General features: G+C 46.2%; 1 protein-coding gene across 28 annotated transcripts in view; it reads right to left on the reverse strand.

Moving 5' to 3' along the window:
* The window catches only part of FANCA (FA complementation group A), a 57046-nt gene that overhangs the window by 24281 nt on the left and 5637 nt on the right, over window positions 1–27128 (reverse strand). For 22 of the 28 annotated variants that reach the window (XR_006521192.2, XM_070500352.1, XM_014836536.3 and 19 more), the window contains exons 7-21: window positions 21669–21781; window positions 19863–19945; window positions 19218–19251; window positions 18639–18705; window positions 16819–16931; window positions 15607–15683; window positions 15096–15237; window positions 14466–14599; window positions 11237–11347; window positions 9867–9962; window positions 9708–9767; window positions 8755–8843; window positions 7909–7969; window positions 7762–7811; window positions 1755–1828 (exon numbers count right to left, since the gene is read on the reverse strand). Coding sequence is in view for 25 of the 28 variants with exons in the window: in XM_070500352.1 (XP_070356453.1) it covers window positions 1755–1828; window positions 7762–7811; window positions 7909–7969; window positions 8755–8843; window positions 9708–9767; window positions 9867–9962; window positions 11237–11347; window positions 14466–14599; window positions 15096–15237; window positions 15607–15683; window positions 16819–16931; window positions 18639–18705; window positions 19218–19251; window positions 19863–19945; window positions 21669–21781 (1304 nt within the window). In the remaining 3 variants the exon portion in view is untranslated. Of the gene's footprint in view, window positions 1–1692; window positions 1829–7761; window positions 7812–7908; window positions 7970–8754; window positions 8844–9707; window positions 9768–9866; window positions 9963–11236; window positions 11348–14465; window positions 14600–15095; window positions 15238–15606; window positions 15689–16818; window positions 16932–18638; window positions 18706–19217; window positions 19252–19862; window positions 19946–21668; window positions 21782–27128 lie in introns of those variants that run through there. The other 6 variants (XM_044761090.2, XR_011498987.1, XM_014836541.3 and 3 more) reach the window with 6 other exon arrangements.

Genomic DNA, 27128 nt, shown 5'->3' on the forward strand with positions numbered 1-27128 from the left:
CTCTCCCTAATGCTGGATGCTAACTGTCATATCAAAAATTTACACAATTATAAACAAGCCTAAGAAAGAACACAGTTCTATGCACACCATCACCACAAGCGTGAAAATCATGTACGTAATGAAAAAGGGCCAGAGCATATGGAGGGAGGCTGGGCGGGGAGGGCAGAACTATGAACCGACGATGATTTAGTCCCTGTTTCTCAAACTTGTAAGTAACACTGTCATATTGCTTTTTATGATAGGATGTTAAAAAATAAAACATACAGAAAAAGGACTGAGACTTAGTACAAGAGACAATTACCAGTTCTCAACGAGCATTTAACGGACTCACTAAAAAAGACTAGACATGATCACCTATTTGCATAAGAAAGATATTTGTTCAAACACATCATTTTCATTATAAAAAGGAAGACACAACACACATTTTAAAAGCAAAACAAGTTCCAGTTCTGGTGTCATGCCAGAAGACACCAGGAGTATGCAGTAAGCTCACAGTCTCCCAAAGTGAGACCAGAAACCATAGAACCTAAGGCCTTTCAGATGAAGTATCAGAAAACATTCCAGAAGCCCCCAGAAGTAGGGCTGTGGAGTTGGGCAGGGAGGAGCGAGGCCACCTCGGCACCCCAGCACAACTGCGAGCTGTTTCAGCACCAGTCAAGACAAGTGGGAGAGCTCGACCTTCATGCTTTGCCCACTCAAATTTTCTGGGTCCCTATCACCGTTAGCAATTATCCAAGCTCATAGCCAGGAGGGGTTCTGGCAGACAGACATGAAAATGGAACTGCAGTCAGCTGGCTGGAAGAGCCTCATTCAGACTAGCTGGCCCTGCAGACGTCAGAAGATTTAAACCAGCAAACACGAGCACTGCACCAACAGCACGCTCCCCAAGACACTGCGGGAAGCCAGGCCCTCTCCCTGCCGCCTTGTTAGTGGAGGGAATGGGGGGCAGCTGCTCCCAGCCCTGCCACCTCACTGATGCAGGCTTCCTCAGACTCGACCCAGGTCCCCATCACTGTCCCCGATAAGCAGAACCCACCACAAAAGAACTCCGAAGAAAAAGGAAAAAAATAAAATCTTTAAAAAAGGGGCCGGCCCCGTGGCCGAGTGGTTAAGTTCATGCACTCTGCTGCAGGCGGCCCAGTGTTTCGTCGGTTCGAATCCTGGGCGCGGACATAGCACTGCTCATCAAGCCATGCTAAGGCAGCGTCCCACATGCCACAACTAGAAGGACCCACAACTAAGAATATACAACTATGTACCGGGGGCTTTGGGGAGAAAAAGGAAAAAAATAAAATCTTTAAAAAAAAAAAGAACTCAACCGTCCAAACGTCAGAAAACTGCCACAGACCTTCCCCTACCACACACTTCAGAACCGACGCTGTGGCCTTGAGCCTGGCCACTGAATCTGGGAGGCCACCCGAACTGAAAGCTCCAGCTCAGGACAGGCACACAGGAATCGCATCACGGCCTCAGCGGGGCACACGAAGACAACAAACAGCAGAGTAGATCTGTATTGCACGTGGTGCTTCAAGGAAGCGCTCTGTCAGGGGCTGCTCAGGCCTCCAGCTAAGTGTCTGTGAGCTGACACCACACCCGGCCCCCCTGGTGCCAAGACTGGCAGCCTCTGAACCCACAGCTCTGGCTGGACCCAGCTCGACCTGACCCGACCAGCACCGGCAGGCGTCACCAGCACATCTCGTGACCAGAGGAGGGAAGAGAGTGTGTCTCGTGACCGAGTGACCTGGGAGCCGTACTTTCTGGGTTCTTCTCGGCAGTGGAGCAGGCGTGGCGGTAGGTGGAGTACAGAGACGAGGGGATTTTATCTGCTCTGGATCAGAAGAAAACATGAAAATCAAATCAACTACGAATCAAATTAATTCCCAAACTTACAATTCCAAAAACTACCATAAAATAAAAATACGTGACATAGTAAATCTAAATAAATTATACAACACGGCATACAGTATGACCCTGTGTTTTTACCAAATTACATATATATGGGTTGAAATGGTCCTTTCAGTTCCACAGTGTGTCATATACACACACATACCATCAGGGCTTTCCACCAGGTAGTGAGACTATAACCGATATTCAAGTTTTAGTAATTTCCAAATTTTAAAAGTGAACTTATGTTACTTTTAATGAATAATACTAAGAAAAATACCCAATTAATGTCATTAAAAATAGACAGAATTATAGAACCAAGCCTTGTGATAAGGCCATGGGGCATCTCAGGGCACAGACCCCCAGCTGGCACTTTCTCACAGCACGGTGACAAGTCCAAGGACAAGAGCCAGGGCATCACCTTCAGAGGAACAGGAGCCCTGAGTGGCAGCCTGGGTACAGGATCTGTGGCCGGCGGCACAGCCTGCAGGAGACTGGGAGCAGTGAGGCAGGAGGGCCCCCGACGGTGCTGCAGACCGTGATGACGACACGAGCAGAAGAACAAGACCCAGCTGTGCTCCAGAGTGAGGACCACAGCAGGGACCGGAAGCGAGGGAGGGAACCAGCCTGGAGACCAGGAATCGAGGACTACCACCCACTGCCCTGGGGATGGGAAAGCCTTTAAGCTTAAGAAATAGAAACCAATGCAAATAAAAAGAAAGAACAAATTCAAAGAAATGGAGAAATTCACACAAAAGAAAACTTGAGACATCACTATCATTAACATCCTCAGAGGGGTCAGACAACACTGTAGCTATGAAATAAGAATAGACTGCCATAAAAAGGACTATCTGTGGCAGAAATGTGACACTCAGTAAAAGGATGGGCAGGTAAACTTGAAGAAATGTTCCAGAAAGGAGATAAAAACCAGATATGCAAAATATGACAGAAGAGGAGGAAAAAACAGAAGACAGTCCAGGGGTTCTAACATCTGAAATATAGGAGTTCCAAGAAAAAAAAAGAACCTAGTGGGAAAGAGACCTGCAATGACGTAAGTCAAGATGAAATAATCTGTGTCTGGGATTTGCTTCAAAATAATCCAGAATAGGGGAAAGATGGGTGGGTGGGTGAATTTGGGGCTACAGATGAAACAAGTCTGGCCACTTTTGGTAATTATTAAAGCTGGGTACTAGATACAATTTTCCATACATTTCTGTCTTAGATTTTTCATAACAAAGGGTTTTAAAAGATCTGAGAAAATTTCTTAGTACTGAAGGACATGAATTTCCAGATTAAAAGGCCCACTATGTGCCTAGCCAAGAAATGACATTAGACCCACACCAAAATACAGTGCTATAAAATGTCAGAACACAAGGAACAAAGAAGACAACACAAGCCTCCAGAGAGAGAACCACAGGCCACATGCAAAGAATCAGAAATCATAACAGTTTCTAACATCAACACTGGAAGCTAGAAATCAATGGAGCAATACTTTCAAAAATTTGAGGTAAAATAATTTCCAGCGTAGATTTCTATACCCAGCCAAACTACCTATCGAATGTGAGGGCTGATTAAGGTGTCAAAAAAAATTTACCCTCCATCCATCCTTTCTTAGGAAGTTTCAATAGGATGTGCTCCACCAAAACAATGGAGTAAATCAAGAAAGAGGAGATCTAGGACACAGAAGAGAGAAAAGTTGTCACAAGCCAGAGCAAAAGACCTTCCCAAGTGATGTGGACGGAAGACATAGGATGACAGCTGTGCTTAGAGGCATAAGAAGCTGACAGTTCAGGTCAGAGCAGGTTAGAAGGCTCAGAGGAGACTTCTCTGAGATGTGGAAGGAAGACACAGGATGATATCTGTGCTTAGAGGCATAAGAAGCTGACAGTTCAGGTCAGAGCAGGTTAGAAGGCTCAGAGGAGACTTCTCTGAGATGTAGTGCTGGAATACTCGACGACTCTGAGTGAGAGGACATTTAGACGACCGGCAGAATTTGCAGTTGAATCATGATATGTACAAGGAAAACTAAGATGAAACAAAGATAATTATGAACTCCAGAGAAAAGAGCAGGAAAAGCAGTTAGATTCATAATGGTCAGCTCCAAATAGTGTTTATATAGCCTTAAAAAAACCCAGCCATGTTGAGCTTTTAAAAACTATTATATGAAGGACAACTACATGTGTTGGTGGAGGAAAGAAAGCTAGGTCTTCATTCTCCACGGTGGAAAGTCAGCTGCTATTGCCCAAAACAGAAAAGGCGATAATTAGCAAAATAAGAATATTATTTAGAGATTTGGAGAGAAACATAAAAAGATCAGTAAAGAGTTGAAAATGGTTGCCTCCAGAGATAAAGAAGTGGCAGGGAGGGGGTGGGAGATGGCTGTTTCTTTTAATAAACTTTATGGAACTACCTGACTCTTCAATCTACATCCATATTTAACTCTGACAAAAATTTTTAAAGACTAGAAATAAATATGTCAAAAAATGAAGAAGCTATACTATGCAAATGCCAAAAAAAAAAAGCCGGAAGTAATATCAGACAAAACAGAAATTAAGGTAAAAAGCCTAATAGAGACATTATATAATGATGAATAAAAAAAATATCCAGCAAGAAGACCATATTGTGAAGGCTATATTTTGACAATCATGAGTTTGTTTGCAACTAACAAGATAGTCTTCAAAATCTGTAAAGACGAATCTGACAGACCTACAAGGAGAGACCGACAAAGGCACAGCATCCTCCACGATAAACGGATGCACCGGAGACGGAAAGCGGTTGGGACACAGAAAACCTGAGAACACGCACAGTTGACAGAGAGACCCTATACCCCAAATTAAGGGATCGGCGTTGTCTTCAAGCATGCCTGGAATTCTTGCAAACGCTGAGCATGTACTAAAGGGAAGTCAGACCAAATACAAAAAAATCCATAAAAAGCAAATCATGTTCTTAACGTCATTAAATTAGAATCAACAATAAAAGCTCAAGGAGAAACATCTATGTTTGGAAAATTTTAAAATTCACTGATAGCTAACTTACAAATTATGAGAAAATCATCACACACATGATAGAATATGTAGGACAGAATGATGATGTGAGAACTTTATGTCGAAACTTCTCGAGGGCATAAGTTAAACAACTAGTTTAAGAAATTATAAGAAGAGGGGGCCAGCCTGGTGGTGCAGTGGTTAAGTTCACACGTTCTGCTTTGGCGGCCCAGGGTTCGCCAGTTTGGATCCCAGGTGCAGACCTATGCACCGCTTATCCAGCCATGCTGTGGCAGGCATCCCACATTAAAAAAAAAAAGAGGAAGATGGGCACAGATGTTAGCTCAGGGCCAATGTTCCTCAGCAAAGAGAGGAGGATTGGCGGCAGATATTAGCTCAGGGCTAGTCTGCCTCAAAAAAAAAAAGAAATTATAAAAAGGCAAACAAAGCAAACTCAAATAAAAAGAAGGAAATAATAAAGTTAAAATCCAAAATTAATGAAATAGAGATTAAAAAAACTCCAGGAAGATGACAATATAAAAAAGTGGTTATATAATAAAATTAATAAAACATACAAATCTTGTATCAAGTGAGCCATAAAAAATAAGGTAAAAGTAACACTAGCAGGAATTTTTAAAAAAGAATGAAAAGTATAGATGAGGTAGAGAGATTTTTTTAAGTCACAACAGAATATGATGAATAATGCTATATCAACAAACTTGAAAACTTAGATGAAACGGACAGTGTTCTAGAAATAGAGTAACTACTCAAGAAGAATAAAAATCCAGACTAAATCAATAACCATTCAAGAAACTGAGTCAGTAGCCAACTCTGCCTCCACAAAAGACACTAGGAACACGTGATTTCACAGCCAAGTTTTACCAAACCTTCAGGAACACGGAATGCCCAAGTTGCACAAACTGCTTCAAAGGACAGGAAAGAGGGAAGGCTGCCCAGCTTACTTCATGAAGGACTGAAACCCTGAAGCCAAAGCAGCCAAGACAAGTAGAAGAGAATCAGAGACACAAATGCAAAAATCCTACATAAAATATCAGTAAACCAAATGCAGCAGTTTATAAAACAGAATCATTACCGAGTAGGGGATGCTCCAGGAATACAAGGATGGTGGAAAAAATCTATCACATAACAGAGCACATGAAAACAGCATGATCATCTTAAGAGATGCAGAAAAAGCATTCATTCATGCTCAAAGTCTTTAGAAAATTCATATAGAGAGAACTTTTTTAATACGGTAACGCGCATATATTTATAAACAGCAAATATAATTAATGGTAAAACTTTAGAAGCATTTCTATTTTAGTCAGGAACAAGCTAAGATGCCAGTTTAGTACTCCTGTAGTTCTGTATTGTACTAAAAGTCCTATCCCATATAATCAGACAAAAATTAAGAGGTATGAAAACTGGAAGGAAGAGACAAACTATGTTCTGGTGACAACGTGATTATCTACATAGAAAATCTACTGACCAACCATGAGAAGTCAGTCCGGCAGTTACTGGATAGGAGAGTATATAATCAATGAGAAAACTCAACAGCAAACAATATGCTGTTCACGACAGCAACAAAATCTAGGTACCTAGTAATAAACCTAACAAAAAATTTATGAGATCTTTATAAAGAAAAATCATAAAACACTATGAAAAGACTTGAATAAAGATATACTATGTTCATGGAAGGAAAAACTCAGAATCAACTTTCCTCAAATTAATGTGTAAAATCAATGAAATTCCATTCAAATTCTAAGTTTCATGGCGATATACCAAGGATCTTCACTGAAGCACAGTTAAAAGAGCATAAACTAGAATTCTCCTAAGAGCCCAGTTACGGGCGATGAGTAAATCGGTCCCCATAGTCACACGGCCCTACTGTCCATTCTGTGTCTGTGTGACCTGCAGCCAGCTGTGCAACATGGCAGTCCACAGCCACACAGCAGAATCCTACACAGCAGGTGAATAAACTGGAACCATAGGGTGAGTGAAGACGCAAATCGCAAAATGACACACTGTATCGACTCCACTTTAAAAACACAAAACCATACTATGTGATGTGTATACATACATAATTTATAACTATAAATACATGTAAAAAACCAGGAAAAATTAAACACCCACTTCAGGATAACGGCTTCCTTGGAGAAGAAAAAAGAGGAGGGGATCAGAGAGCTGGACTAAGAGAGGCTTCAACTGGTCTGAACTACTCTATTTTGAACAACAAAAAAGAAAGATAGTAAAATATTAATGTGGGTGGGGCACAAGGGTGTTTTCTTAGCTGGTCTCTGTACTTTTGGAATATTTTGTATCAAAAATAAATAAAAATAAGGAGCCCAGAGAATGGTCTTATCATAAGATGAAAAAATATATTTTTACTTTCTAGCCTTTCTGTTTTCAATCTTCTTATAGGTCCTATCACTTTATAAGAGTTTCACTGGAAAACAGGATTACAGTTTTCTATTTCTCCCAAGAAAGATGACCTTTGGGAAACCAACCAGCTTTCTGCTCCTGGAGGCCTCGCGGGCCCCACGCTATGCAGGAGGCTCCGAGTCTTCTGCAGTGTGCCTTTCACACATCTCTCTTCTCTTCTCCTTCTTTGCTTAAATCCTCCTTCTTTCACAATGATTATGCACCAATAAAACTACTGTAATTCCCAGACCAATCACCCTGGAAGTTCACTGAGGAATGATGCTAAGTGAAGATATTCAGAATCAAAGAAATTTTCTTCTTAAAATCTTAACTAATTTTGAGCCAGTATTTTATAAATAAAACATACATGTGATAAAACACATTTCTCTACAAAAGAGAAATTTCTCTACACATGTCTCTCCCCAACTGACTGCATTGTCAGAAACCCCACTAGAAAGAGAGATGTCCTTCGCACCTCTTCAGGGACTCTATAAAAGCCGCTCGGGAATCAGGGACTCTGGGGAGCTGTTGAGAGGAGAGACGAGATTCGAGTGAGATGCCAGACAGGAATATCCTTGGTCTCTGCCAACTCGGTCCCAAGTTCACGAAGACGCATACTGACCACTCGAGGTGTGAGCAGGGCGGGGAGAAAGTGAGACAGGTAGTAGGGCCTCCTGAATATGCTGCAACACAGAAGGGCAGGTCAAAGGGGCGAACACCGAGTCAGACGGCAGGGATCAGGACACCTTCACGAACACAATAAACATGCCCATTTCCAGATAGTCACCGCGCTGCACAGGGCTGCCTCCTTTCACATCCATGACGTTATAACTCATTTTTAAGTCTTCTTTGTCACTGTTTTGGGACACTTCATGCAAAGGGCAGTCTGTGCTGGTGACAGCCCCACATCCCAGGGAATCTGGACGACACTCTGCCCAAGGCATGACCAATGAATCTGAGTTAGCCCAAGGCTACGAGGGTCGCTTCAGGTCAATTGTGGGCATTCTCCCTACAGCTGATCTGGAAGTCCCGGGAGCTGCAATCAGTTCACACTTCTCACTAAGCAACACCTTAAGAAAGCTGCCCCACGCTGGCAACAACCAGAATTCAAGATGTTTTGGGATCGCACCAAATTCAACGGAATTTTGCTATTCAACTCCCTATCCTGGCTCCATGCTGGTCACCCATGAAGCATTAATAAAAATCCACGGTTACTACACCGAGGGCCTGTTCCTGTCCCTTTGCACAGTGCAGGCTCTACTCAGCACTTCCTGTGGGCTGTTTGGAGGTGCGGCATGCTTTTCTAAAGAAAACAAGCTTCAAAGCAAGGGCTCCACTCCACCACGCTGCAGGGCCCTTGGCGGGACACTCACCCGGTCTCCCTGGTCTGCCATGAGTACAATGCCTACCCTGCCCCCCGTGGCTCTGAGGAGAGACGAGGAGACAACTCCAGGCAGCAGGACCCTACCTGGCCTCCATGACGGCGACAGGAATTTTCCCCGTGTGCTCAAACAGCAGGATAGCCTTCTCAACATCCTGGGGCGCTTGGCTGTGGGGCTGTTCCGTACAGGGAGGACGAGAGAAGATTCAGAAGAAAAAACCCTGACTGAAGAAGGGTGCCATCCCCCTGTTCTTCCACAGCCCAACAATCCCTGTCATCTCGAGGTCGAGGCACAACACAGCCAGGGGACATTCACAGCAACTCCCTAAGCCCAGCTGCTCAGACCCAGCGATGAGCGGCCCCCACCGACCACGCAGCACCTCCGGGAAGCTGCCACCGCCGCCCTCTCAGCTCCATGCACCTTCCCGCCTCTCCTTTCCGCTGCCCCTCCAGGAGAATAAAGAGTTCCAATTGAAGATTTTCAGGGGGGAAGGGGCAGAGACTTAATTTTTGAGATTTAAAAAAATTATGAAATGGCAACTTATGAATAGCAATAAATCTTAAGTGGAAAGGTGCATTAAATATTTTAAAATATTCACCTAACACTTTAATGGTATCTCTAAAGGCTCACCAGCAACTCGTAACTTTTAAGTAAAATGGCCTTTAAAAAATACATAGTGGTACATATGCCTGCCATACGGCCCTCTGACATTTGGTTTACATTAAGTATAGCTAACACCTTTTTCTGCAGTTCCTAGAAGAACACGACTGCCCCCCCCACCCCGTTTTACAGACCTCCTCTTCCATTCAGATCTACGTGCAGGGAGACCTCCTGTAAGACAAACCTTCCTGCACAGCGACTGTCCTTGTTCCTGCCCTGAACTGTGTGTAATATGGCAGAACAACACCTGCAGATAGCTGTCACCCTCCAGCTGCACCAGAGGTACCAGCTCCCAGACACAGAAGGCTCAAACGCTCAACCCAGACACAGGGAACGAGGCTGTGCCTGGGAGCAGGGGAGAGGCCTGAGCGGACGTTACCTCTGTGACGTCCCTGGCTGAAGACAAATCCTCATAGAGCCCCATGTTTTCTATAGAAACCTGCAGAGGAGACATGAGCAAGCGCGTGAGAGCCCAGACAGACGGTGGCCTGCGTGGGGAGAGGCTGGGGGGGCAGGCATGCAGGGGGCTGGGACTCACCTTGAGGTCGGCCAGCCGTGTCTTGGCCAGCGTGATGTAGTCTGTGAGGAGGGAGCGGTACTTGTTGGGAACCAGCGGCGGGTGGAGAATGTGCACCTGGGGGCAGATGGCAGAGAAGGATTACATCAGCCTTTGAATGTCTGTGACTTTTTGGGGAAAGTCAAAGAATCAGCCAAAGACCACCAGGGCAAAATCTGGAAGCAGGACAGACGGAATGTTGGGTGAGGATCTCCACATGCGCCACCGAATGTTCCTCCAGAAGTGGGCCAGGCCGGGGAGAGGGCAGGAAGGGTCCTGACACAAAGCTGGTCCCTTGGCCACCACAACCCTGGCCCTCCTCTCAGATGGGAGGCACTTGGCGCTGCAGGTAGTGTTCATGTCTGTAATCATGAGGCACCGTCCATCTCAAAGGACCGCCAGCTGAGACCGCAAACACGGCAGTGCCCAGGGGAGAAGAGGGGTCACACACGAAGGGCAGGGTGGGGAGGGAAGGCCCCCGAGGGGTGAAAGCACAGGAAGCACAGGTGCTGGGCTTCACGGGGGTGGGGGGTCTATTACATCATATGCATTCTTTGGAATGTAATCCAAGTTTCTTAATTAAAAAAAAAAAGATAATCAGTTTCTAGGTGTCCTGCCCCCAAAATGAATGGTGGGCACAGTGATCTGATTAAAAAAGATAGCATATAGTGAGGCCTTTTAATCACAAGGTTAATACAGACTTGTTATTAAAAATGCAAACTTGGGCCAGCCCGGTTACATAGTGGTCAGGTCAGGGCGCTCCACTTCAGCAGCCCGGGGTTCATGGTTCAGATCCCAGGTGTGGACCTACACACATCATGCCATGCTGTGGTGGTGTCCCACATACAAAAAATAGAGGAATATGACACATTATGTTAGCTCAGGGCTAATCTTCCTCACCCCCCCAAAAAAAAGCAAACTCTATCCTAGAATGTAAAGTCTTCCACTCCCACAAGTAATGGCCAGTGGCAGTTAGGGGGTACATCTTTCCAGATTCTTCTTCAATATAAAAATGTATTATTTTTTTAAAAACGGAGACAGATCATACAACACCTCCTGTTGACAAGGTGCTCATCATGTATAACCGGGTGCCGAAAACATCTTTCTGCGACAGCATACAGACCTGCTTCGTTCTTCTGAAGGGCTGAGATACCTCACTGCACAGTGACGTCATCATTTATTTGCCATCTCCTCGGGAGAGACTGGCATTTGCCTTTACAAACCCGCTTTCCCTGGCTGTACACTGACATCCCTAGTTGTAGAGTTTGCATCAGAGAAGGTCAGCAGGATGCCCGGGGTTGGGTGGGGACCAAGGAGGACGTGAGCTGAAGGTGCCCCAGCCGGCTTCTGACCTGCATGTACCGGGCGCCCTCGAAGGGCACAAGGTCCGACAGGAACTTGAAGAGGAAGACCAGTGCCTTCTTGCTGCAGCCGTGGGAGCCCCTTGCACTCCCAAAGGAGGCCTGGAGGGAGAGAAGGGCATAAGGACTGGGCAGGGGGCAGCGCTCTGTGAGGGGCCAGGCCATCCACGCAGTAACTCATCACACAGCAGTGGCTGCTGCCCTGCCTCTGCCTCAAAACGGAAAACTTCTACTGCAAAAAAAGAGAAACAACAAAGCCATCTTGTTCACATGATTTCAGGATGTCCTAGCTGCACCTCAACTGAAGAGATGGGCTGAAAGTTTATTAAGAAACTGAAATTAGGGGCCAGCCCAGTGGCATAGTGGTTAAGTTCACACACTCTGCTTCGGTGGCCTGGGGTTTGCCAGTTCGGATCCCAGGTACGGACCTACACACTGCTCAAGCCATGCTGTGGCAGGCGTCCCACATATAGAGCAGAGGAAGACGGGCACAGATGTTAGCTCAGGGCCACTCTTCCTCAGCAAAAAAAGAAGGATTGGTGGTGGATATTAGGTCAGGGCCAATCTTCCTCAAAAAAAAGAAAGAAAGAAAAAAAACCCTGAAATTAAAAATGTATTCCTGTAGAAAGCAGTAACTATGATATCTTTTTGTGAACTTTAGAGGCACAATTTATTAGCTGCCCTAAAAGGGCTCTTTCTTTGGCAAATACATTCATTCCATGCAATGAAGCCACTTCTGAACCAAACTTGTGAGTGGATGAGATCACTGCAGGGAGGCGGTGAAGAGGGTGGTCCCTCAGGACCCTGAAGGTACCCAGATCACAACAGAAAAGCAGACCCTCCAGCGATGCCTTGTGTACGACTGGGGATGAAGGAGACTCCAAATAGGCGTTGGCCCTGAACACGTCGCAAACAAGCCTCAAAGAGAACTAAACACCCCACCACAAGCGACCCAAGGTCCTGCCACCCAGGCCCATGTGGAAGCCCAGCCCTCGATCACAGCCCGTCAAAATTCCGTCAGGTACTGCTGCTGATCATCACAAGACGAGCGGGGCTCACAGCTCTTCTTTCAGAGCGTGCGATGTAATTCTTGTGAATACTGTGATGTGCAGACAGACACTAGAAGTCGTTAGGTTAAAAGGGGACTCCCTGGGGCGGGCCCAGTGGCGTAGCAGTTAAGTTCAAGTGCTCCGCTTTGGCTGCCTGGGGTTCACCAGTTCGGATCCCGGGTGCAGACCTACGCACCACTTGGCAAGCCATGCTGTAGCAGGCAACCCACATATAAAGTAGAGGAAGATGGGCACAGATGTTAGCTCAGGGCCAGGCTTCCTCAGCAAACAGAGGAGGTTTGGCAGCAGACACTAGCTCAGGGATAATATTCCTCAAAAAAAAAAAAAAAGAGGACTCCTCATTGCCATTCAGCCCCCATCTTACACCCTCCCAACCAAGTGCAACGGGCATCAGTTCCCTCCATTCAATCTGTCTGCACGGAGAGGTTCCTGACTCTTGGCAACATCCACTCAATTAAGAGTGAGCCTCAATATACACCGAAAACAGGGTTAGAAATGAACTACATAGGAGCTCCACAGTTTATTTAAAGTATTTATGTAAATTGTCTGAAGTCACACACATCCCCAGAGCTGGGGTTACAACAGCGTTTAGTGTCACTAAAGGAAAAAGGAAGTTCTTTTCATTATTAGAAAAATTACAGCTAAGAACTGTATTCCTGACCCCAGAGGACTCAAATTTGTAATCATCACATTGGTCTATTTACGTTAACATTCCTGAAAATAAAGATTAAAACAGATCTTTAAACACTGAACATACACATAAACATTTGTCAAACTTATCCAACCATTCACTTAATTTGGGTGCATTTTATTTTATATAAATTATACCCCAATAAAGTTGATTTAAAAAGGCAAAAGGGGGGCCTGCCCCATGGCTGAGTGGTTAAGTTCACACACTCCATTTCGGCGGCCCAGGGTTTCGCCAGCTTGGATCCTGAGTGTGGACTCAGCATCGCTCATCAAGCCATGCTGAGGCAGTGTCCCACATAGCACAGCCAGAAGGTCCTAGAACTAGAATATGCAACTAGGTGCTGGTGAGCTTTGGGGAGGAGAAGAAGAAAAAAAGAAGACTGGCAACAGATGTTAGCTCAGGTGCCAATCTTAAAAAAAACAAAAAAAGGTAAAAGGAAAAACAAAACCAAAAAAACACTCTCAACGCAGCACTTCAGAAGCCTTCCTCTCCCACCACGTGTCGCCTTGAGAACTGAACACGTGTAGGCCCGGGGGACACCTGGCTGTGACCACAGCATCTGGGCAGAGCTCTCGGCAGACACAGAACACATAAACACAGGGAACAGAGTCAGCTCAGTCTGACCCACCCAGAGAGCACTAGGGCAGATTCTGGAGTCAGTCCCTCAGCGCCCTTACTGCAGACACAGCCAACAACCCACGTGCAGCCAGCGGGGGCCGTAGGCTGACTACCCAGAGCTGGTGGAAGCCCAGGCTGAAGGATCTCCAGGGAATAAAAGAAGAAAGCAAGATTCAGGGTCCCCCATCCTCAACCAACACAGCAGACAGACAGAAGCTGGGCTCTGGGCAGGGGGGGCTGCCCCTGCAAACTGGAGGAAGGTAAGCTCCCCACAAAGAAGCAACAATGGTGCCGTGGGAAACCCCAGAACTTCTACACAGAAAGAGATCGCTTTGTCAACGACAGATTCGCACGTGCCTGACCATCAAAGCTGATCTCAGAAGATGCCCACCAGGCACAGCCTGGGCTCTTACGGGGCCCTCGGAAGCAGGGACCCAGCAGGTCTGGGAACAGTGGCACAAACGTGGGAGAGAGAAGAGAAAGACAGACCCAAGAAGCCTCAGAGTGCTCCTCCCAGACTGATGGGAGCGCAGCAGCACTCAGTACACCTGCAGGCAGAAGCGGCCACGTGTGCCTTCTCTCTCCTATGACCTCACAGATGTTCTCGTAAGAGGGGGAAGGGGCCCTGTCAGGCAGGCCAGGCAGCAACCTGGGGAAGGGCTCAGCCCCTGGATGGGGAACTCAGAGCCCCTACGGGAGGCCAAGAGGTACACATCGGGGTTGGCCTGGGGCCATCTCTGCAGAGCTGACCCATGGAATGCATTCATTCTCATGATGGCGGGTCGGGGGAATATGTCAATGGCTGGCTGGGAGTACCAGCTGGTCAGCCGAGGTGACTCACCTGGAACCAGTCTGCATATGATGGGAACACGGAGGGGCCCTCCAGGGCAGCCTGACGCACAACCAGGAACGCAGTGACCATGCTGTCCAGGTCACAACTCTCGAACGCGCGGGCCAGCAAACGAGCCACCCAGTCTAGACAAGAACCACCACAGTCAGAGCAAGTACAGGAGGGCGTCTGGGAGAAATAAAATGTGTGCGTCCGCTGGGGATCGAGCATTCCAGTTACGAGGCTGTGCATGTCTCACGCCAATTTCAAGAGGCTGCATAATGCTCATAGTGTGCCAGACACCAACTGTGAGAGGCTGTCACACGCAGCAGTGTGCATGACCTCAGCGCAGCAGCCGGCACCACGGGCGAGGCTGCCTGACAGCACAGACACAGGAGGCAGGGCACCTTCGGGCAGGTGAGGGAGGGCTTCTGTCCTCACTGAGATGGACAAGGATTCCGCCAACAGGCTCACTCACAAATGCTGGGGTTTTGCCGACAACAGATGAACTGCATGCGCTTGCACATGTGCACCCCTGCTTGTGCGTGCACCCATGCGCGTGCGTACACACACGCACACACGCGCGCACACACACACACACACACAGACTCAGAACACCACAGGACCCCCACCAAAGCGCACCATGAACCAGCTGCTGTGCTTCCGGTAAGCAGATCACCAGTGTGGACACACAGGAGAGCACGTGCTGCCAGTTCACCTCATGTGTCTCCAGAACTTCTTGTAAATGGCCAACCAGCTCCTCAGGACTCAGTATCACAAAGAGCTGGAACAAAAGTGCCCCCCTTGGCTGTCAAAGCAAGCCACTCGTCAGGCAGCAGCTGGATCCCCACCTCCATCCCACTTCCTGTCGGACACGACACAGAGTTGGAACAGTGGACACCTGTGCGTCTCTCCTCTCCACAGAGGTAAGTACCGGCTGGAGGAATTCTCATTTTGAGGAGAAGGTCCTTTACCTAAGGGGCAAGTTCAGTCTCTGGACATGCAGACTAGGAGTCCAGACATGGACAGCTGTGTCTGTGCAGACTCTAGCCTCACTTTACAAGGACTAGGAACCACACAGCCTCATGGAAGCAGATCCAAGAGGCCACCTTGTGCATGCAGTGGCAGGTGTCAATGCCACCACCACACTCACCTTGCGGAACAGACTGGTGAGCAGAGGGGGCATCTTTGCAAAGCTCCACTCTCTCTGCATTTGAACAGCATCAGAAACTTCACTCAGGAGATGAAATAGACAAAATGTCAGTAATCATCAAAAACCTCTGTTTTAAAGATTTTATTTTTTTCCTTTTTCTCCCCAAAGTCCCCCGGTACCTAGTTGTATATTTTCAGTTGTGGGTCCTTCTAGTTGTGGCATGTGGGACGCTGCCTCAGCATGGCCTGATGAGCAGTGCCATGTCGGCGCCCAGGATTCGAGCCAGCAAAACCCTGAGCCGCTGAAGCAGAGTGAGCGAATCCAACCACTTGACCATGGGGCCAGCCCCCAAAGAACTGTTTTAAAGCTTCACTGTCAAAAAACTACCTTGTTTTAATTTGCATTTTTTAATTTTTAGTGAGATTCACCATTTCCCTGTTTGTCAACCATTTTCTATGTTATCAAATGTCTATGTCTTTGGTCCAGTTTATCCTTTATCATATTTGCTACAAATATTCTCTACTCAGTCCATCACATTTTAATTCTGGTGCTTTTAAGCTCTCACTGTCGATGAGCAATCAGTGAGGATGCTGCAGAGAGGATGGCTGGCTGGAGCAGGCACTGAGAATCTATGCCAAGCCCTCCAAAAGGACAACACAGCATCTGTCAGGAGCTTCCTGTGCCCCACCTGAGGATCCACCCGGGGGATCTGCCCCCAACTCAGAGAAGGCTCGGTAGGCAAGGTGTTCACTTCAGCCTCATTTTAACAGTGAAAACCTGCAGACCAACTGCCGCTGAAGGGATGGCGATGTCAGCCAAAGGACACCCATGGGTAGAAGATGACGTAACTGTTACACACTTTTAATAAAACCATGAAACTACATAAGGAGATGCTTACGACGTGTGACGTATGACAACAGAACCTTGGGATTTATAGTATAACTATGTTTTCAAAAACCTATTTAGAGAAGACCACAAGAAAGGTTTCATGTTAAGGTATTTCTATTTTGGTGATGAGATGGGTAACAATTCTTCTTTCCACACTTCTTTAATTCTAAATTTTCTTTATGAGAATGCATACTTTCAAGAGGAAGAATATTTATACTAAAGCATCCTTCATGATCTCAAAGTCTCTTACAACGTTAACATCAGGGCCTACGCACCCGTCAAGGGAGACAGCCGTCCCCAAATAAACTGGGCCCCAGGACTCACCTCTCAGCACAGGCTTGTGGGTGAGTATCTGAGTGAGAGTGTGGCTGAAAAACCTCTTTGGAGCATCTGTCGAAATTATACTGCCAAACGTCTGTCCACTGAACGTGCTGAACCTGCAAACACGGCAGAAAGAGGCTCAGGAATGGAGAGCCTCCTAGGCTCCCGGCCTGCCTGGGGCCAGCTGAGGGCTCCGGCCTCATGCACAGCAAACGGCTCATCAAACCCTCTCTGTCCAGAAAAGCCACCGCTCCAGCACAGGGCCCACAGGCTCGCACTTTTGAACCCTGACACACTTTCTCTGACAGGCCACTGGCCACAGACTTGAAATGGAATCCATGGAATTGTAGTTTCAACGAGAAAGAAAACAGAGGCAATGAAGACGCCTCCTGTGCAGAGAAGCAGGACAGACATCAGAGTGAGCTCGGGTCGGGCCCGCACAGAACAAAGGGAGTCCCCCATCACAGCAACCTGGAGCCAACGGCAGGACCAGGTCCCAGAAAACGTCAACACTGCAAATCCTTGGTTTCCCTGTCTGTGAAATGGGGGGCAGAGACAGCAGGGGCCTGCCAAGCCGTGAACAAAGTACCTGGTACACGCAGGCACACAAATGCGGTAACCGCTTCTAAAGCCTGTGTCGACCGACAGGACGAGGAAGGAAAGGCCATCCATGAGGGGGAGCTGCACATCACCCACAGGCCACTGACAGGTCGGAGGGACGAAGGGTGACAGGCCGACAGCAGCGTGCCAAGGTCAGCATCACAGTTGACCCTACCCTGACTCCTCAGTGGAAAGAACCCAGGGTCCCAGCAGCTCTGTGACCTGCTCCAGAGTCACATGTGCAATGAGGAGAAGCCAGACATGGGGCTAACCTTCCCCTCGGTGCCAGGAGGCTGGCCACCCAGATTTTTAGGGGATGTCTGATTTTACTGTAAGTACTGGCAACTAATTAAAAACTTAAAAAAACAAAACAGATTGGCAGTTATCTGACTCCGGGGACATGATATGAGTAGTCCAGTCGGGCATATTGTAAAAATGCATAAAATTTAGAGACCAAAGCAGTGTTTTATACACGGATTAAATAAAGTACTGAATTATACGGCACCACTGAGGACTACTAAAGTAATTGTGGACTACAGGCAATCAGGAGCAGAACAATTAATGGAAAGATTTACAAGGCCTGGAAACGCTGGGAAATTCTCCTGGTTTCCAGAAGACAGCCAGCTTCTAGGTTGGCCTCACCCCACTTTACTTTGAAGCAAACCCTGACACCTGAAGGTGCAACCCACAAGGACGTCAACATGTACCACCACAGGGCAAGGGAGAGAAAGCACATGTGGCAAACCGCGGCTCCTGGTGAATCTGAGCTGGAGCCTGGGAGAGCAGGGGAAGGGGACAGGGGAAGATGACTAATAGCTGTGTGTTCTAGAAAGCCCCGTGGAAGGGGCCTGAGAGGGCTGGCACAAGGGAGACAGCCAAGACAATGAGAACGCCCTGGGGCGCCCTCAGTGGGAGAGGGGCCCACGTGACCCTTAGGAATCGGGGCTTAAAGGAACAAAGGGTCTATCCCCTCAGACCAGGAATGCTGGCACATGATTCCTACAGGAAGAGGGCTCAGCCTCCTGCCACATCTTCAGAAGGAGCAGGCAGACCAGAGGGTTTCTAGTGCTTTCCAGCTGTCACCCCTCCTGACATTGTCACAATGAGAGAGTGTGCTCAGGAGTTAGCTGTCGATATGTCAGGAGCGTCTGAAATACCTAGGCCCTCTAACCTTGCAGGAATCACCCCCGAGAGGGCCCGCAGGCCTGCCCCCACAAACGTACCAGCAGCTCACTGCCTTGTGCGCTGGGGACTCCTCCTGCAGGCCAGCAGCCAAAGCTTCAAGTGCAACTGAGGACAACATGAGAAGAGAACACACAGCACGTCGCCACAGTCCGTCAGAAGCAACCCGGATTAAGTATTTTTGGAGAAGTCAGGTAACGGATCTTCAGGAAGAGCTCCTGGATTCCCAAGCTCCCGGCCTCCCAGGCCTCCCAGAGCCCTGGATGGCACAAGTCCTTCAACCTTCCAAGCATCCCCATGGGACCAAAGACAGCCTTTAAAATCAATCAAAACATGTCGACAATCAAGTGTCTCCCTAACTGACCACTAAACTGGTATCATTTACAGCTCTAGAGATTAAATGTGAAGCCACCAGGAACTGAAAGCCAGGAGAAAAAGTGAGGATAAGTTGAGACCAAATTACAACCAAAAAAAGGGGTGTTCCAGTACCAGGACTCCAGAGGGTGAAATATACCAACAGATCTGGGTGAAATACTCAAAAGGGAAAGGCGGACAACTGTGACCACTTCCCATCAGCCAGCTAAGTCATTCCCAGAGTGGGCGCTACGCAGCTGACTCACACAGTAGCATCCTCTCCAGCACATCACGGGCGACCTGCCGAGAGAGAACAGACGCCGTCACTGCAGTCACACACACCACTCAGGACAGCTAGCTGCTACCACGTCAAACGAAAACTCACTTGACAAAGAGGTCCACCCTAAGATCTCCTCTTAGTCAAACATCACCCCGGTACTGAGGAGACTCAGGCCCAAGGCCCGCCGCAGCCTGGGGCCTCCCGGCCTGGCCTCCTCTGCCATTGGATTGAGCTCAGGAGATGTCAGCTCAGAAGAGTCCTGCCAAAGCTCTCTAGGCCGGGACCCGGTGAGGAGATCTCCCTTTCCTCCGTCTACAAACACGGGCCCAGACTATGCCGCGGTGAGACCGTCGCCCTTGAGAGCATCGGAAACCAGAAGACAGGCTGGGGGACGCACCACGGCCTCTTTCCATTTCCTCACATCTGCTGGACACGGGGAGCACCTCATGCTAACAAAACAGATTTCCTCACAAAAAGCTTATCAACTGTACTGTGGGTCAAAACGTTAGCCAGTGGCTGAAGAACTTCCAAAAGGGAGCAAAAACTCGGGATGGGGACTGCTCTCTATGCTGAAGCACATTTTCATAATGAGGGCAATTCTGCAAACTCTTCATTTGAGTTTTCCTCTTACCTGGGGCATCTGTTCAGGCTCCACATTTCTTCTCAGATCTGAGTTTTTCTGAAATCCCATCAAAACAAATATTCGCACAAAATCTGAAAACCAAAAAACCAAAGTGTTACATAGACTGTAGTCTCCAAACAGCCATGCATCACACAGACTGCAGGCCTCAGAGGGGCCAGGAGGGCGAAGACCACGAGGGCTGCCAGGAGAGCCCACTGCTGGCCCAGGAGCCCCTGCAGGGGCTGCCACTCACCAGCCACCACACAGTGCTCGCTAAACCCCGCAAATCAAAGCACTTATTGAATCAGACTTTCCTTCTTGTCCTTCTACTTGAAAGGGAAATACTTACAACCAATCACGTTTATAGTATGGATTTTTCTCTCTTAAAGCAAACAAAAAAGTAGCTTCTATAGGTTTCTTGCGGATTTTTTTCTCCAGCCAATCTCCTACACCAGTAATACAAGGAACATTGTAGAAGGACCCAGAAACATTATAATCTGGGAAGTGAGGCAGGAAATGAACTCATATCTTCTGAAAAGATCAGAATCAAGAGGACGGAAATTGAAAAGACTTTCTGGGGGGCGGGCCCCGTGGCCAAGTGGTTAAGTTCGTGGGCTCCACTTCTGCGGCCCAAGGTTCACTGGTTTGGATCCTGGATGCAGACACGGCACTGTTCATCAGGCCATGCTGAGGCAGCGTCCCACATGCCACAACTAGAAGGACCCACAACTAAAAAAAAAAAAAGTATACAACTATGTACTGGGGGGATTTAGGGAGAAAAAGCAGAAAGAAAAAAACGACAGCGAAGATTGGCAACAGTTGTTAGCTCAAATGCCAATCTTAAAAAAAAAAAAGGTTCAACCTTCAAGTTGAACTTAAACTATCTGGGACCAGATAACAGGATTCAAGCATCAAAAGTAGCTCATGTCACCAGGAAAGTCTTAGAAAAAAGGAATGCATATTCTGGAAAGGAAAAAAATCCACAGATGCGTGTATGGAGCATTTCAGTTCTCATCGAACTTCTCATTTACTTGCAGTCTCATTCCTCAGGGGCTCTGGCAATGGTGGGGTTTCCTGGCTCAGAGCAGCAGGGGCCAGGGCCCACTTAAGGGAAAGGTGCCCAGAAACACACAGTGTGAGCAGAAACTGCTACGCTAAGTTGCTGCCTCTGCATCTCACAGTATGACGACCCCCACCACCACCCCCACCCCAATCTGGACACTGAGCAAAGGACCTGAGCTTAGGAAGGCCCAAGTTCCCGCTGCCTTTTCCTGGGGCACCTTTTAAAATGACCACTCAGAGTTGAGCCCACAAAACATCAGCAACCTCCGCCCCAACCACTGCCCCTCCCCCCGGCTCAGTGCGCCCCCTTGATTCTGGGTTCTGTTAGTAACAAATCCTGCGGCTACTTCCTTTGTGTGAGTGTACTGAAACTGCGCCTTCAATCCACACAGCCCCCGGGTTTCCAATTCCCCACAGGGAGCTTGGATGCTGAGGGGGGCGCCCTGCAGACCCCGTGTGGGTGGCTTGTACCTCCTCATTCAGCAGGTCATGATCTGCGCATATTTAACTTAACACACCAGCTACAGGCCCCCCAACACAACAGGTCAACAGGCTGACTTACTGAAATTTCCACACAATTCTAGTTAAATGCGAACCCACAACGACAGGTAGGGATTGAGATGATTTCACGCTAAATTTCCATGCCATGGGTATGGGGAGACTCTCTGCTTCCCATAGATCAGAGCAAAAGAGCATTCTAAATAATGCTTGGGCAAAATTTTACCCAAGAACTTGCCTCTGTTGTAAACTCACCAGAAAGCATAGCCCTGGCGATGTCAGTGTGCTGGCAGGGTGCTTCTACCTGCTCACACAGAAGGCGCAGGTTCCGGAAGAGCCACGAAACCACGGCCTGCAGGTCGGCACAGCTGGGGACACAAGCACACAGCTCACTCTGACCCCGTCGTTCCGACCCCATCAGACCATTTTCTTTCACTCATTTCACTAGGAAGCTTGGGCCACTGAGAACGAGTTAGCAACCATCTGAGCCTGTCTGCCCAAGAAGCCACAACGGGGCCAGCTGACATGAGGGGCCTCAGGGACGGCTGCGACTGATGTTAAAAATCATCATTTTCAAATCACGTATTTATTTGGAGTAGCTTGCTATCATTGGGGAAAAAAAGAAACCAGTAATAATTAAGTAATCAGAGACAATGAAACACACAGCAGCAGTTACAGACTATAGCTTGTCACCAACGGCATCAGCCAAGTGGAATAATCCTGTGGCCTGCAAAGCCTGACCTGGGAGCAGGAGCAGCGAAGGGGGAGCCCTCATGCTCTCACCTGGCAGGTTTGCATTTCCCTCGTGACTAAGGATGCTGGGCATCTTCTCATATGTGAGCTCGGCCATCTGTCTACTTCTCTGGAAAAATGTCTATTGAGATCCTTCGTCCATTCTTTTTTTTTTTTTTTTTTTAATTGGCACCTGAGCTAACCTCTGTTGCCAATCTTCCTCTCTTTCAGGCCTAGGTTTTTAATTTTGATGACTTCTATGTCTCCACTTTTTTTTTTTTTAAGACCTGAGCTAACCTCTGTTGCCAATCCTCTTTTTTTCTTCTTCTTCTTCTTCTTCCCAAAGTGCCCCCATTACATAGTTGTATATTCTAGTTGTGAATACTTCTGGTTGAGCTATGCGGGACACTGCCTCAGCATGGATTCATGAGTGGTGCCATGTCCATACCCAGGGTCCGAATCAGGGAAACCCCAGGCAACCGAAGTGGAGCGCACAAACTTAACCACTCAGCCACAGAGCTGACCCCCCTTTGTCCATTTTTTAATTGGATGATTTGTCTTTTCATTGTTGAGGTATAAGAGTTCTTTACCTATTCTAGATACTAGATCAGATATATGATTTGCAAATATTTTTTCCCATTCTGTGGATTGTCTTTTCATGGTCTAGATACTACTGACACAAAAGTTTTACCATTTGATGAAGCTTAATTGATCTATTTTTCCTCTTGCTGCATGAGTTTAGGTGTCTTATCCAAGAAACCACTGCTTAATCCACGGTCATGCAGATTTACCCTGAAATTTTCTTCCAGGAGTTCTACGGTTTTAGCTTTTACATTTAGGTCTTTGATGCATTTTAAGTTAACTGCCGTATGTAGTGTGAGGCAGGGGTCAACTTCATTCTTTTGCATGTAGATGTCCAGTTGCCCCTGTGCCATTTGTTTAAAGACTATTTTGTCCCATTAAATGGTCTTGGCACTCTTGTCAACAATCAACCAACAATAAACATACGGGTTTACATCTGGACCGTGAATCTTATTCCACTGATCTATTCCTTATGCCAGTACCACAGTCTTAATAACAGCAACTTTGTAGTAAGTTCTGAAAACAGGAAGTGTGAGTCCTCCAACTTTGTTCTTTCCAAAGGATTTTTAGCTATTCAGGGCCCCTTGCATTTTCACATTGATATTAGGATCAGCTTATCAATGTCCACAAAGAAGCCAGTTAAAGCCCTGATGGGGACTGCACTGGGCGCACGGAGCACCTCGGGGGCTGCCGTCTCAGCAGCAAGAAGTCTTCCGATCCGCTGACACGGAACGTCTTTATTTAGGTCTTAACTTCTTTCAATGATGTTTTATAGTTTTCAGTGTACAAGTCTTGCCCTTCTTTAACTTTATTCCTAATTTATTCTTTTTGATGCTCTTTTAAATGGAACTATTTTCTTAATTTTATTTTTAAATTGTTCATTGCTACCATACAAAAACATAATCGACTTCTGTATATTGACGTTGTATCCTGCAACCTTGCTGAATTCATTTATTAGCTCTAATGCTTTTTCGTGTGGATTCCTTGGGATTTTCTCTAGGTAAGATTATGTCATCTGCAAACAATTCTACTTCTTCCATTCCAATGTGGATGCCTTTTTTTCTTTGCCTAATTCCCTGGCTAGAAACTCCAACACTACTGAATAGAAGTGTCAACATCCCCGATCTTAGGAGGAAAAGTCTTTATTGTTTCATTACTGTGATCTCACTGTGGGTTTTTCACAGATGACCTGTATCAGGACGAGTTATCTTCTATTCCTAGTTCACTGAGTTGCCATCATAAAAGAGTGTACGATTTTATCAATTGTTTTCTGCATCTATTTAGATGATCCTTCTTGTCCTTTATCCTATTAACATATTGATTTTCAGATGTTAAACCAACCTTGCATTTTTGGGATAAAACTCACTTATGGTGTTTAATCCTTTTCCTGCGTTGCTGGATTCAGTTTGCAAATATATTTTTGAAAATTTTTGCATCTGTATTCATGATATCAATCTATAGTTTCCTTGTCTTGTGATGTTTTTGTGTGGCATTGATATCAAGGTAACAGTGGCCTCATGGAATAAATTGGAAAGTCTTCCCTCGATTTTCTGGAAGAATTTATGAAGGAATGGCATATTTCCTCTTTAAATGTTTGGTAGAATTCACTAGTGAAGTCATCTGGGCCCGAGATTTTCTTTGTGGGAAGATTTTAAATCAGTAATTCAGTTGGGTTTTTTTTCTTTTCTTTTCTGCTTTTTCTCCCCAAATCTCCCCAGTACATAGTTGTATATTTTAGTTGTGAGTCCTTCTAGTTGTGCAATTTCTTTTCTTGTTATAGATCTCTTCAGATTTTTTCTTTTGAAGCCAGTTGCAGTCATTTTCATCTATCCAGAAATCTGTCCATTTCATCTGTTTTCTAATTTATTGGCATAAAATTGTTCATGATACTCCCCTTATTATGTTTTTAATTTCTGTAAGGTTGGCAGTAACATCCCTTCTTTTCATTCATTTTATGTTTTTAATTTTTTTTTTAATGATTGGCACCTGAGCTAACATCTGTTGTCAATCTTCTTTTTTTCTTCTTCTTCTCCCCAAAGCCCCCCAGTACATGGATGTATATTCTAGTTGTGGGTCCTTCTGCCTGTGCTGTGTGGGACACTGCCTCAGCATGGCTTGATGAGCGATGCCATGTCCACGCCCAGGATCCGAATCAGCAAAACCCTGGGCTAATAAAGCAGACTGCGTGAACCTAACCACTCGGCCATGGGGCCTGCCCCCTTTTTTTCATTCTTTTTTTTTCCTTTTCATTCTTGATTTTGGTCATTTGTGTAATCTTTTTCCTTGCTAAGTCTAGCTAAGTTTATCAATTTTGTTGATTTTTTCAAAAAATCAATTTTTTGCTTCATTGATTTTTCTCTGTTACGTTTTCTATTTCACTGACTTCTACTCTAGTCTTTGTTATTTCCTTCCTTCTGCTTACTTTGGGCTTAGTTTGCTCTTCTTTCTCTAGTTTCTTTTTTTTAAGATTGGCACCTGAGCTAACAACTGCTGCCAATCTTTCTTTTTTTTTTCTGCTTTACCTTCCCCAAACCCTCCAGTACATAGTTGTATATCTTAGTTGCAGGTCCTTCTAGTTGTGGGATATGGGATGCTGCCTCAACATGGCCTGACGAGCGGTGCCATGTCCATGCCCAGGATCCAAACCCTGGGCCGCTGCAGCAGAGCATGCAAACTTAACCACTCGGCCACGGAGCCGGCCCCTCTAGTTTCTTAAGATCAAAGCTTAAGTCACTGATTTGAGATCCGAATCAGCTCTTTGGAACTCTTTTTTCCAATACAATCACATATTGTGTAACAACAGGGACACAATCTGAGAAACGGATTGTGAGCTTACTTCGTTGTTGTGTGAACATCACAGGTGCACTCACACAAACCTACGTGGTATAGCCTACTACAAACCTAGGCCGTATGGTGCTAATCTCACGAGACTACCTTCAAATACTGGGTCTGCTGTTGACTGAAACATCGTTATGCGGTACATGACTGTACAGGCTTCTGCAACTATAAATTTCCCTTCAGACACTCTGTTAGCTGCATTCCACAAATTCTGGTATATTGTTTTCATTTTCATTCATCTCGAGGTATTCTCTAATTTCCCTTGTGATTTCTTTTTTGACCAAATGATTATTTGAATAGTGTTGCTTAATTTCCAAATATTGTGAATTTCCCAAATTCCCTTGTTCTGGATACTATTTCAGTTACATTATGGTTGGAGGACACTGTTGATATGATTCAATCCTACAGTTATCCCAACCTGCTCTCTGTATGCTCTATTCTAGAGACTGTCCCATGCTCAAGAATGTGCTCTGCACTCCTGCTGGGTGGGACATTCTACGGACATTAAGTTAGACTGGGTCTGTAGTGTTGCTCCAGTCTTCACAGCACTGTGATCTGACTAGTTGTCCCACCATTACTGAAGGTAGGCAATGGAAGCTCCAACTACTGTAGTTAAAATGGCCATTTCTCCCTTCAATTCTGTCAGCTTTTGCTTCATATATTTGGTGCTCCGACATTAGATCGTATATGTTATAAAATGTGTTTTTCATATAGTTAAATATACTAATCTTTTCTTTTATAGCCTTTGGGCTTTATATCATATTTAGGCCTTCTCAACTTCAAGATTACAAAAACATTATTCCACGGTTTCTTCTAGTACTTTTATAATTTAATTTTTCCCCTTTGTTTGGTTCATCTAGAATCTTTTTGGTATAAAGATCCAACTTTTAAACTCTGGACGTGACCTACACATCACAAGACCGCTGGTTTCAACTGTGCCTGGCAGTCCCCCAAACCAGACGCCCTGCTTTCCTGACGAGAGAATAAACATGTGACCCTCCAGCCGTCTGTTCGGCTAGGGGAGGAGCAGTCCCCTGGCTGCCTAGAGCAAGTCAGGTAACTGATCTAGGGTTCAAACGCTTCTCCTACACACCTTCAGCCAGTTCGACCTGAGCCCCTCTCCTTCACCCTACATCTGGGGGCCTGGTGCCATCAGCTCCAGTGTTTCAGGGAGAAAGAGAATAAACCGGACTGCTTCTCTTCTTTATGCACTGCTGGCTAAGGACAAGTCCTTCTCAAGTTTGCTGAGTCATCTGCCACTGGCCCACCCGCCTCCTGCTTCCTCCTCCATCTTCATAGGATTATGCCTTTTTATAAAATCTCTTTTCTGACTCTTGGTGGGATTTCAGGAAGGAATAAAAGTAGTTGCACACATTCTATCAACCATATTTACTGGAACATCTCTTTTTTAGTTCTTAATATTTTATCATGATATACCTTATACAAAAAAAAAATTACAAAGTCTGTGCATGATGAGCGCTTCAATTATAACAAATGTTCTCCTTAAATAAGTAAAGGAATAATTTCTCCAGGTGATCTTCGGCTTTCATATATAAATAAGTG

The sequence above is a fragment of the Equus asinus genome, chromosome 28, assembly GCF_041296235.1.
Source record: "Equus asinus isolate D_3611 breed Donkey chromosome 28, EquAss-T2T_v2, whole genome shotgun sequence".
NCBI lineage: Eukaryota > Metazoa > Chordata > Mammalia > Perissodactyla > Equidae > Equus > Equus asinus.